Source organism: Procambarus clarkii, chromosome 59 (assembly GCF_040958095.1).
Source record: "Procambarus clarkii isolate CNS0578487 chromosome 59, FALCON_Pclarkii_2.0, whole genome shotgun sequence".
Lineage (NCBI taxonomy): Eukaryota > Metazoa > Arthropoda > Malacostraca > Decapoda > Cambaridae > Procambarus > Procambarus clarkii.
Genome location: NC_091208.1, coordinates 18,006,710 through 18,019,436, shown reverse-complemented (window position 1 = coordinate 18,019,436; position 12,727 = coordinate 18,006,710). Strand labels below are relative to the sequence as shown.

Genomic DNA, 12,727 nt, shown 5'->3' with positions numbered 1-12,727 from the left:
CAGTATCTCTTTATATATATATATATATATATATATATATATATATATATATATATATATATATATATATATATATATATATATATATATATATATATATATATATATATATATATATATATGACAATGTCAGACCACGGAGGAAAATGAAATTCCTTCTGAAGATGTATTTAATATACGAAAGTACTTAAGGAAATTCCTGTTTCATTTTCCTCCGTGGTCTGACATTGTCACATTCTTAATCACGTGTTTATTTTCGTGATATACACACACACACACACATATATATATTTATATATATTTATATATATATATATATATATATATATATATATATATATATATATATATTACACTATGGAGAGTGGCAAGCAAAGTGCCTCTACACACTCTTTCAGTACCCATGGTGAGATCCCATCTGAACCAACAGACTTTCTAACATCCAGATCCAGCAGGTGTCTCTTGACCTCCTCTCTCGTAATTTCGAACCCTTCCAAGGCCGCCTGGTTTACTTCCCTTTCTCCTAGCACAGTGACCTCACCTTGTTCTGTTGTGAAGACCTCCTGGAACCTCTTGTTGAGTTCTTCACACACCTCTTTGTTATTATCTGTATACCTGTCCTCGCCTGTTCTAAGTTTCAATACCTGTTCTTTCACTGTTGTTTTCCTTCTTATGTGTGTGTGTGTGTGTGTGTGTCTGTGTGTGTGTGTGTGTGTGTGTGTGTGTGTGTGTGTGTGTGTGTGTGTGTGTGTGTGTGTGTGTATTTGTTTGTGTGTTTGTGTGTGTTTGTGCGTATTTGTGCGTGTTTGTGTGTGTGTTTGTGCTTGTTTGTGTGCATGAGGAGGGTAGAAGGAGAGAAAATATCCAGATCCAGCCAGCTATAAAAGCGAACACCTGCCTGGCTAATATATATACAAGTTACAGCCCCGCTCCTGTGCCAGGTAAGTCCACTACGGGCTCACCATAGCCCGTGCTACTTGCAACTTTTGGTTCCCAGTAGCTGAATCTAAAATAACAACAACTGGCTATGTAATGAGTCGTCCCTTCCACACAGTGTTGTAGGTTGGTATCACCGCCGCCTGAGTACTCTGGCACAGTGATTAATGCAGCCGGAACACACTTCACTGTTCCCGGTGTAACAGTGATTCACGCTGTCGACTCGCACCTGATTCGTCCATGTGCAATTTACTTCTGTGCAATGATTAGGATGAGTCAGTCTAAGCATTTGTATACCAGTTAGACAGTTAATTGCAGTAACACAATCAATGACGCTCGGAATATTAAGTTCCTTTCTCATGTTAAGTATTTTTGTAGTACGAGAGAACCCAAGGATAATGCCCAAGGCTTCGTTCTCCATTTTTTCAAGTTTTCAAGTTTTTTCTCTAAGCTTTATTTCAGGCACCGGAGCAAGCAGCAGAGGTGCAGCATAATCCACTAAAGGTGTGATGTATGCAAGGTACATAACTTTTAACAATTGTAACATTGACACCATAGCTTGAATGATGCCATGCAACAGCCTTGAGAGCCTCTGTTTATACTGACGACAGTCTGATCATATGGGCCAATAGGCCGTCTGCAGTTTCCCTAACTCATATAAAAAACATAAGAATAAAGAAACCGGCGTAAAGCCTATTGGCGGCCCATACGCTCCAGCTCATGTTTATATCCACCCAATTTATTTCCTACACCTGTCTAATATATAAATAAGCTTGAAACAATCCAGCGATCACACGTGTATTATACTACCCGCCATTTTGTTCCACGTCAACACACTTGTTTCCAAACCAATATATATCTAGGTGTTTCCTAAATCTAAACTTCCATAGTTTATATCTTTTGTTGACACCCAATCTACACATAGGATCCCGGACGGACCGAAGCCTCATCATTTTCATTTCTTTTCAAATGTGTGTATGAGGTTGATTATCAGGCGCATTATTGTGACTTACTCTCCGGATATATCGATTGTTATTGTTGTTGTGGTACAGGGGTGTGTGTATAGAAACCGGAGAATGCAGCGGAGGTCGCACGTTGTGGTTGGGGTGGCTGTGACGACTGTGGCGGCGGCACTGTTAACAGTATGGAGCCTCAGCTGGTGTACCATGCCCGCTACCAGCCCCTATTACCAGCCTTCCGCCCTCAGGGCACAGTACACCCGCTGGCCTGCGTTCACTAGCACAGGAAAGCACTCTAAGGTAAGAGACCCGTCCATTTGACGCTGGGTCCTGGTTAAGTCACAGTATTGTGCCTACTAATTTTTGTTAAACTACCATTCAAGCTGTCATTGCAATCAATCTGAGCTACCTATGTGCTTAATATACCTACAATTTTCTCTCATCTTTTATTATTTTTTCCTTGCTTTGTAACTGTTATCATTTTTTTATAAATTTTGCAAGTATTTACCTACTTAAAATTTTCTTAGATTAAGGACCTGCCCGAAACGCTGTGCGTACTTGTGGCTTTACAAGATTGTAATTACTATACTATGTATCCTCACAATTCCAATGTACCTTCTTGTATATATATATATATATATATATATATATATATATATATATATATATATATATATATATATATATATATATATATATGTCGTACCTAGTAGCCAGAACTCACTTCTCAGCCTACTATGCAAGGCCAAATTTGCCTAGTAAGCCAAGTTTTCATGAATTAATTGTTTTTCTACTACCTAACCTACCTAACCTAACCTAACCTAACTTTTTCGGCTACCTAACCAAACCTAACCTATAAAGATAGGTTAGGTTAGGTTAGGTAGGGTTGGTTAGGTTCGGTCATATATCTACGTTAATTTTAACTCCAATAAAAAAAATTGACCTCATACATAATGAAATGGGTAGCTTTATCATTTCATAAGAAAAAAATTAGAAAAAATATATTAATTCAGGAAAATTTGGCATATTAGGCAAATCGGGCCTTGAATAGTAGGCCAAAAAGTGAGTTCTGGCTACTAGGTACGACATATATATATATATATATATATAAATAAATAAATAAATATATGATGAGTTTATGAGTATTCCAGTCCCTGATGGTTATCATAAAAGTTTTGATAGATTTTTTTTAAAGAATGTGTAGTATTTAACTCAATTTACCGAGGGCATGTCAAAGGTACCAGAGTAACCGTTGTACACAGTGTAATTCATTTATTATGCACCCCATACCCATCTTGTGGGCGGTAGTGGAAAGGGTTACAGAGGCACATAATGGGCTCAGGGACTGAACCCCACAATTCATTTAGTTAAACAAGTCACAATTTTGATGAACTAGTTACAAAATTCATTATAAGTCGTCCGTTGTACCCTGACCATTTTTTTTCCAACTGGATTTTAAACCATCTATAGCAAATTACCTCCGAGTAAATTCTTTTAAATAAGTTTAAGCCCTATAGTTTTGTGTTGTAATGAGCGAACAAATAACTAAACAAAGTTTCACTAATTAATTACTTTCTTTCCCAGTGAATTTCCAATAAGGCTGTATTAGGCTCGTCGAGGCACAACCGACCATCCCCATGACGCAGGTACCCACAGTAGGTAATTCTAAAGTACCTGTTTACTGACCCGTAAACCATTCTCAAGGATGTAACCCCACAACAGTCTACTAATTCCCATGTACCTTTTTACTGCTAAGTGAACAGAGGCATCAGGTGTAACGAAACGTTCCTAAATGTCTTGCCCTGCCCAGGAATCGAGCATGGGACCAGTCACTTGTGAACCGCCTATGCTCACCTAACCTAACCTAACCTAACACCTCTTGGTAATCTGATCCACCCAACTTGTCCTTGATATCTTCCTCGCAAACAACAGTTCTAAATATCTTCCTCTCGACAGGAATGGTACGTTGAGCACTGCTTTGGCGGCAAATTCTCGGAAGACACAGAAGACGTATTCTTCCAGGACATCCCCAGGTGGTCGAGGGCCACGGACGAAGACTGTGTCGATGTTTACCAACAGTTCGACACGCTGTTCGAGGTCCACCACCGCTACACGCCCAAGCTCACTTTCCCGCCAGCCTTCGCAGAGCGCGTGAAGGTCTGGCTCGGAGGAGACCCGACCCTCCTTCACAGAGTTCACCACCAGGTGGGGATCAGCTGTCCTTGGAGATAGTACTAAGGCGATGTATTCTCTATCAAATATTATTATACCTTTTAGCTATATTTCTTTAATTAGCTCCATAGTTCTTAGAAATGTTAGCACATTTCCCGTATAATGAATTTATCTGATTTCCAAAAATATATTTACATCTATTATATTTACATGTTAAAACCGATTCTTCTTTGGTTTTCATATTTTGCACAAGTTCTTGGTAAATTGTTGACCAGACCACACACTAGAAGGGGAAGGGACGACGACTTCTCGGTCCGTCCATTCTCAAGTCGATTGTGATCAAGTCGACAATCGACTTGAGAATGGTCCAGGACGGACCGAAACGTCGTCGTCCCTTCACCTTCTAGTGTGTGGTCTGGTCAACATACTTTAGCCACGTTATTGTGACTCATCGCCTTAGTAAATTGTTCTTAGTTCTTAGTCTACTGTCAGACATTAACCTTCGCATATCTTGCTAGTATTTTTCCCATTGTCCATTCCGGGAGGAAGATACTTTTCGAGAACCCGGAAAATAAACAAATTCCGGTTTTCATGGGGTTGTTGGCACGTTTGTTGAGGAAAATTTGCAACATGGAGACGTTTATTGCAGATTATGTCGCAATAATGTAGCTGTAAACACAAACCACACTTATGACAGCAAAGTGCAAACATTTCGGACCGTTTTGGATCCTTGTCGGTCCGTCCTGGATGCTTGTCGGTCCGTCCTGGATGCTTGTCGGTCCGTCCTGGATGCTTGTCGGTCCGTCCTGGATGCTTGTCGGTCCGTCCTGGATGCTTGTCGGTCCGTCCTGGACGCTTGTCGGTCCGTCCTGGATATTTGTTGGTCCGTCCTGGATACTTGTTGGTCCGTCCTGGATACTTGTTGGTCCGTCCTGGATACTTGTTGGTCCGTCCTGGATGTTTGTCGGTCCGTCCTGGACGCTTGTCGGTCCGTCCTGGACGCTTGTCGGTCCATCCTGGACGCTTGTCGGTCCGTCCTGGACGCTTGTCGGTCCGTCCTGGACGCTTGTCGGTCCGTCCTGGATCCTTGTCGGTCTGTCCTGGATGCTTGTCGATCCGTCCTGGATGCTTGTCGGTCCGTCCTGGATGCTTGTCAGTCCGTCCTGGATGCTTGTCGGTCCGTCCTGGATGCTTGTCGGTCCGTCCTGGATGCTTGTCGGTCCGTCCTGCATGCTTGTCGGTCCGTCCTGGATGCTTGTCGGTCCGTCCTGGATGCTTGTCGGTCCGTCCTGGATGCTTGTCGGTCCGTCCTGGATGCTTGTCGGTCCGTCCTGGATGCTTGTCGGTCCGTCCTGGATGCTTGTCGGTCCGTCCTGGATGCTTGTCAGTCCGTCCTGGATGCTTGTCGGTCCGTCCTGGATGCTTGTCGGGTTAATTCTCCATCGCGTGAGAAAGGTCGCTTAAGAGTGACGTAAACAATAATGTTCATAAATCCGACAAAAAAATCTAAATCCGAAAAAAATCCAAATCCACCAACAATAAAATTGCAAAATCGCCAACAACACCTTTAGTCATCCACTAACAATGTATGAGTGAGTGTATCATCACCTCCAATCATCCACTAACAATGTATGAGTGAGTGCATCATCACCTCCAGTCATGCACTAAACAATGTATGAGTGAGTGTATCATCACCTCCAGTCATGCACTAAACAATGTATGAGTGAGTGTATCATCACCTCCAGTCATGCACTAAACAATGTATGAGTGAGTGCATCATCACCTCCAGTCATCCACTAACAATGTATGAGTGAGTGTATCATCACCTCCAGTCATGCACTAAACAATGTATGAGTGAGTGTATCATCACCTCCAATCATCCACTAAACAATGTATGAGTGAGTGTATCATCACCTACAATCATCCACTAAACAATGTATGAGTGAGTGTATCATCACCTCCAATCATCCACTAAACAATGTATGAGTGAGTGTATCATCACATCCAATCATCCACTAACAATGTATGAGTGAGTGCATCATCACCTCCAATCAACCACTAAACAATGTATGAGTGAGTGCATCATCACCTCCAATCATCCACTAACAATGTATGAGTGAGTGCATCATCACCTCCAGTCATCCACTAACAATGTATGAGTGAGTGCATCATCACCTCCAATCATCCACTAACAATGTATGAGTGAGTGCATCATCACCTCCAGTCATGCACTAAACAATGTATGAGTGAGTGTATCATCACCTCCAGTCATCCACTAAACAATGTATAAGTGAGTGTATCATCACCTCCAATCATCCACTAACCAGACGGTGATCTCGCCAGCACATCATCCACGTGTTCCAGCCACTAACTGGGGAACATTGTGTGTACAACCCCGTGCGGAGCAAGCGTCCTGGGCCCCTCGTCCGCGTCGACCTGCACGCGTGGGTGGACCGCCAAGCCAGGGAGACTCGCGCCTCCTGCGACTTCTGTAACCTCAAAAACATGACAGCCTCTGACATCCTTGGCAGGTAGGATCATCGCAGGCCTCTACTTTAGAAATTGAAATTGAAATAAGTTTATTGAGGTAAAATACACACAAAGGGTAGCTCAAGCTATTCTCACCGCGTTCAGTACATCGTGTTAATACATACATACACACACATCACAAACAATAAATATATTACCAAACATTCTGAGAGATAAGCATATACATTTCCTCCTTTACACAAGTAACTCTACTTTAGAGGAACCTTTACTATGGGCTCCAGAGTCACTGCGAGTACTTGCGAGTACAATTAAAAATTATAGAATCGCAAATAGATGAGGACACCTAAGTCGGTCTATTATATACCTGAATTTACCTGAGGGCCACTATATATCTAGTTACCTCTACGAAAACAAGAAGTTTTAATCATTGTTTTATCTATTCTAGCATTTATTCCTTGTAATTTCCTTGCCAGTCTTTCATTGGTACCTTATCAAAAGCCTTACCGAAATTCGCCTACCGCAAGTCCTTTGTCTGAAAAGCTGGTTACCGTTTCCAAAAATGTGAGCAGGCTTGAAGGCAGGATTTATTTTTATCAAACCCAATGTTGCGTTACTTTAATAGATTGTTCACGGCGAGATGGTGAATACCCTTAGGAGTCTCTCCATGAGCTTGCAGATATGTGAGGTCAAGAGATCGAACGGTTGTTTTCTGTAGAGTTCTTTCAGTCTTTTTTGTTTTTAATAGGCGTGGCATTTGCATATTTTCAATCTAGGAGAACTATAATTCACGACTTTGGAGTGAATCCCGTCTACATGGCGATAAATAATAATAATAATAATAATAATAATAATAATAATAATAATAATAATAATTTATTTAGGAAAAGTACATACATAGATGCAGAGTTACAAACATACTGTTGGATTTATAAATAGAGCTTGTATATACAATACCTAAAGCCACTAATACGCATAGCGTTTCGGGCAGGTCGACACAAATAATGTGTCGACCTGTACAGCTACTTGCTATAGCGTACTTATAGTACAACTAAAGTACAATTGTGCATAAATTATAAATATACAAAACTGTACTTTGTACCGAGACAGATTCCTAAGTGCTTTCGTTGCGAATGCAGATTGTTTGGTATTGGGTTAAAGGGAGGGATATAAGGCCGTAACACTAACTTATTAACCAACCAAGTATATACTGTGGGTCCCACCCTAATTCTAACGTAAACAATCAGTGTATATTCACAGAGAAGCGAGTTGCACCTCTCGGTGTATAATTTGAAGGGTATCGTAGTATAGTTGGCTTCGTTCTCGCCTCACAATCGGGAGCGATTCTCGGGCGGGTAAAGAAATGATTGAGGACGTTTTCTTTCAACTAATTCTGCTCACTCAACTGTAAATAGGGAGTTAGGTAACTGTTGTGGGGTTACATTCTGAAGATCAGTTGTTCGACCTGTGGGACACAACCTAACACTAATAAAACTAATTATTATATAACATGATGTTGGACTAAGTTTAGCTAGGCTTAGTATTTATTTAGTTAAAGTCTAGGGAAAGTAATCCTTTATGTAACTATGTGTACTATGATATGTTTAATTTGGTATCAATTTAATTAATTTAATTTTGAAGTTAATAAATATAACAACAGATTTCTATACCAACAAAACCATGTTTCAACCGTATTGCATAGTTTTAGGTAGTTTAGTTCATTTATTATGCACCCCATACCCATCCTGGGGGCGGTAGTGGAAAGTGTTACAGAGGCACATAATGGGCTCAGGGACTGAACCCCACAATTCATTTAGCTAAGTAAGTGGTTACTTACCGTTTTCTGTGGTGCAGACATCCGACAAAGAGAACGATGCGAGTGAGCAACATCTTCAAGGTGGAACGATGGCATAGTCTGGTGGTCACCCGCTACCAGCACCACCCACTCAACTTCACCCTCGACACCTTCATCGCCTTCTTCCAAGACGCACTCACCTATATTAATCAAGTCACCGAGATGGAAGAGCAATACATGTAAGCCCACCCTTGCAATGTTTGGTTTGGTTCAGCACTGTCAATAATCGTCGTTTTAGTCAGAGTTAATAGTTTTAGGTTTACGTCCATGCTCAAGTGACATCTGGAGAATGATCAGATTTCCCACCTCACGACTTATGACTCAATAGCCAGATTATCGCGGCAGTTTGTTATTATTTTCAGTATCTTCATTTATTATACCTATGATTCACTCCATACCTATCCTGTGGGTTGTGGTGGAAGGGTTACGTACGCAATTTGGTCATAATGGATTCAGAAACTGATGCCTCCAACATCATTCAACCAGAACTGGACTCTGCTAATCTGTGAGCAGTGGCGTAAATGGATTAGAGAGAGAGGACAAAAGGTCTTAATCAAACCCGAGATGATGATGTCTGACATCAGCTTTCACAATTTATCTATAAACCTTTACCTAATTCTACCCGACGGGAGACATCTCCCGTCACGCAGGGTGCAGTCGCACCTCCACAGATCTCCAGTATCAGCTCTTAATTGATACTGGCAATGGCTCAAAAAGGCCATCACTTACGGGCTATTCATGCCCATGCCAGCTTTTGGGTGGCTTAATCCTCATCATCATGATTCTACCCGACGGCCACTATCTCCCTTGTGGCCTCGACGGGGTAAAGAAGTAGGCGGCTCCTCAAAGCCCCCCCCCCCCCTTCCCATAGTTCCTGTGGAATTTTTCTAACTGGATTTTCAACAGAAGTAATGTTTTGACATTTACAGCCTCGACGGGAAGGAATAAGGCAGTTCCATGGGTTTGTCTATATGACTATATCTGTAAATATAATTTGTATTTGTTCGAAGTAAGGGGTCAGACGCTTGGGAGGCTAGACTCACACCCAACTTTCACACATGAAGCATATGGAGTATAGGAGTGTCATTGACTAGTGGGGTCAACTCCAGTGTCACTTTAAGAAATATTGTCATCTAACCCCCCCCCTCCCGTGCGATTTTCATAAAGTCTAAAAACATGGTTGTGTTGACCACAGATTTAGTTACCAATTTCACTGCTTTGTTATATATTTTTTCTGAGAGAAATCGAGAATGAATGGGAGGGGGAGAGAAGAGGCTGATGGCTTGTCAAGATTGCAACTTGCTTAGTTAAATGAATTGTGGGGTTCAGTCCCTGAGCCCATTATGTGCCTCTGTAACCCTTTCCACTACCACCCACAAGATGGGTATGGGGTGCATAATAAATGAACTAAACTAAACTGATGTTTGAAGGGAGGGAAGAAGGGGTACATATTTGAAGAAGGGGAAGGAGAGAAGGGGGTGGGGCAGGTAAAGAGTGGGGCGGGGGGATACGGATAATACAGATGAGAGAGGGGGAAATTAAGTGAGAAGAGAGGGGAGGGTAAAGAGACCCGGGCACAGCCTGGTACCCCCTCTAGTAACTCAGCAGCCTAGTTTAGGTCAGCCCTCCCACACAGCACCCATCCGATGGCCAACCCCCCTCACCTGCCTGCTTCACCACAGCTACCCAAACTTGGCGTGGGACACACTGTACGAGGCTGGGGCGTCCCAGCTCCACCCACACATCCACATGATGGTCACCCCCGACCACTACTACGGCTTCTACGAGCACCTACGCACGGCCGGCCAGCGCTACTTCGACGCTACCGGCAGGAACTACTTCACTACGCTGCTGGAGGTGCATCAAGCCCTCGGCCTCACCGTTCACTACGGCACTGCAGTCGCCATCCCCACTATGGTACGTTCTACGGTAATATAGTCAACGTATATTCATTCTGAATTTGTTTTGCATTTCATTTGGTTAATTGTTTCCTGCTTTGTCACAGGAGGACCGCGAGGCGATTAAAGTCAGGGAAGGCTGACATGTGGACAGATTTCATTGTGTTTACCACTCAGGCAGGGAAGGCTGACATGGAGGTGATGTTCCTGAGTGAAGCACCCAACGAGGACCTCTACCGCCTGATCTTCTACACGATAGCCGCCTACCACGACACCTACACCCAGCTGTGTAAAGGGTGAGTTTAGCCCCCCTCCACTTCCATTCATGAATCCAGCTATGTAATATGCTGTATTGTGACCACCAATTTTTGTCAACTACCATTCAAGCTGTCATTGCAATCAATCTTATATTGTTTCTGCTGTATTGTGCCTACAATTTTTTTTGTCAACTACCATTCAAGTCTGTCATTGCAATCAATCTTAGCTACCTATGTGCTTTAATATACTGTACCTACAATTTTCTATCATCTTTTTTTTCATTGCATGTAATCTGTTATCATTTTTTTGTCTATAATTTTTGCAAGTATTTACCTCCTTAAAATTTTCTTAGATTAAGGACCTGCCCGAAACGCTGCGCGTGCTAGTGGCTTTACAAGACTGTAATTACCATATTTGTATCCTCACATTCCTTATGTACATTCTTGTATATGCATAAATAAATAAATAAATAAATAAAATAAATTGACAAGTATAGGCCCACTACCCTCACACCTACACCCAGGGTTATGTAAATGTGAAGTATAGGTCCACAAGCAACACATCTACACTCATAACGGAGGTGTGGGACAATTACACCTACACTCATCTGTGCAACAGGCGGGTGTGGGCCCACTGTAAACTCTACACTCATCTGTGTGACAGAAATATGTAGACCCATGACAACTACAATTTGATTTGTTTAACCGGACCAGATAAACTCTACCACCCCTACCTGGGACCACCATAATACCAGTTCTGTACCTCCACCTGGGACCACTATAACACCAACTCTGCACTAACTCTGCCACCTACACTCGGGACCACCACAACAGCTCTGCCACCCACACTGGGGACCACCACAACAGCTCTGCCACCCACACTTAGGACCACCACAACAGCTCTGCCACCCACACTGAGGACCACCACAACAGCTCTGCCACCCACACTGGGGACCACCACAACAGCTCTGCCACCCACACTGAGGACCACCATAACAGCTCTGCCACCCACACTTGGGACCACCACAACAGCTCTGCCACCCACACTGGGGACCACCACAACAGCTCTGCCACCCACACTTGGGACCACCACAACAGCTCTGCCACCCACACTTGGGACCACCACAACAGCTCTGCCACCCACACTGAGGACCACCACAACAGCTCTGCCACCCACACTGGGGACCACCACAACAGCTCTGCCACCTACACTGAGGACCACCACAACAGCTCTGCCACCCACACTGAGGACCACCACAACAGCTCTGCCACCCACACTGGGGACCACCACAACAGCTCTGCCACCCACACTGGGGACCACCACAACAGCTCTGCCACCTACACTGAGGACCACCACAACAGCTCTGCCACCTACACTGAGGACCACCACAACAGCTCTGCCACCTACACTGGGGACCACCACAACAGCTCTGCCACCCACACTGAGGACCACCACAACAGCTCTGCCACCCACACTGGAGACCACCACAACAGCTCTGCCACCCACACTGGGGACCACCACAACAGCTCTGCCACCCACACTGGAGACCACCACAACAGCTCTGCCACCCACACTGGGGACCACCACAACAGCTCTGCCACCCACACTGGGGACCACCACAACAGCTCTGCCATCCCCACAACAATAGTTCTACAAAAACACCCCCCCCCCCACTTTATACCACTAAAAGGGCTTAATAAAGCCCATCTGTTCCCCAAAGGTTTTCAGCGGCGTACCCAGCAGAAGGTCTGTCGGAAGCTGCGAGAGTGGGTCGCATCCCAGTAATTGCCAGACTCATCTCCCGTGGGGAATGCACATCTCCCAAGACCGACTACTCCTCTTACGAGATCTTCCAGGTGGGCACCACGTGACCTTTCTTGCGTTGCTTTCTGGGAAGCTCTCAAATGACCTTTTCAGGTGGGTTGTATACCATCAAGTCTGTGTGTTTTTTGGCCCTCAGGTTGGGCAGTGTGTATGTTGGCACTCAAAGTTGGGGAGGGGGGTGTGTTGGCCATCAGGTTAGGGGATGTCTGTTGGCCCTCAGGTTGGGCTGTATGTGTAGGCACTCAGGTTGGGGAGGGGGGTGTGTTGGCCATCAGGTTGGGGAGGGGGTGTGTTGGCCATCAGGTTAGGGGATGTCTGTTGGCCCTCAGGTTGGGCTG

General features: G+C 43.9%; 1 protein-coding gene across 5 annotated transcripts in view; it reads left to right on the top strand.

The window, feature by feature from the left end:
* LOC123768103 (uncharacterized) overlaps positions 1-12,727 on the top strand; it is a 47,205-nt gene that overhangs the window by 26,732 nt on the left and 7,746 nt on the right. For 2 of the 5 annotated variants that reach the window (XM_069306908.1, XM_069306909.1), the window contains exons 2-7: positions 1,989-2,195; positions 3,852-4,100; positions 6,411-6,598; positions 8,409-8,588; positions 10,092-10,326; positions 12,286-12,482. In XM_069306908.1, the coding sequence (XP_069163009.1) occupies positions 1,989-2,195; positions 3,852-4,100; positions 6,411-6,598; positions 8,409-8,588; positions 10,092-10,326; positions 12,286-12,482 (1,256 nt within the window). Of the gene's footprint in view, positions 1-1,988; positions 2,196-3,851; positions 4,101-6,410; positions 6,599-8,408; positions 8,589-10,091; positions 10,327-10,484; positions 10,604-12,285; positions 12,483-12,727 lie in introns of all 5 variants that reach the window. The other 3 variants (XM_069306910.1, XM_069306911.1, XM_069306912.1) reach the window with 3 other exon arrangements.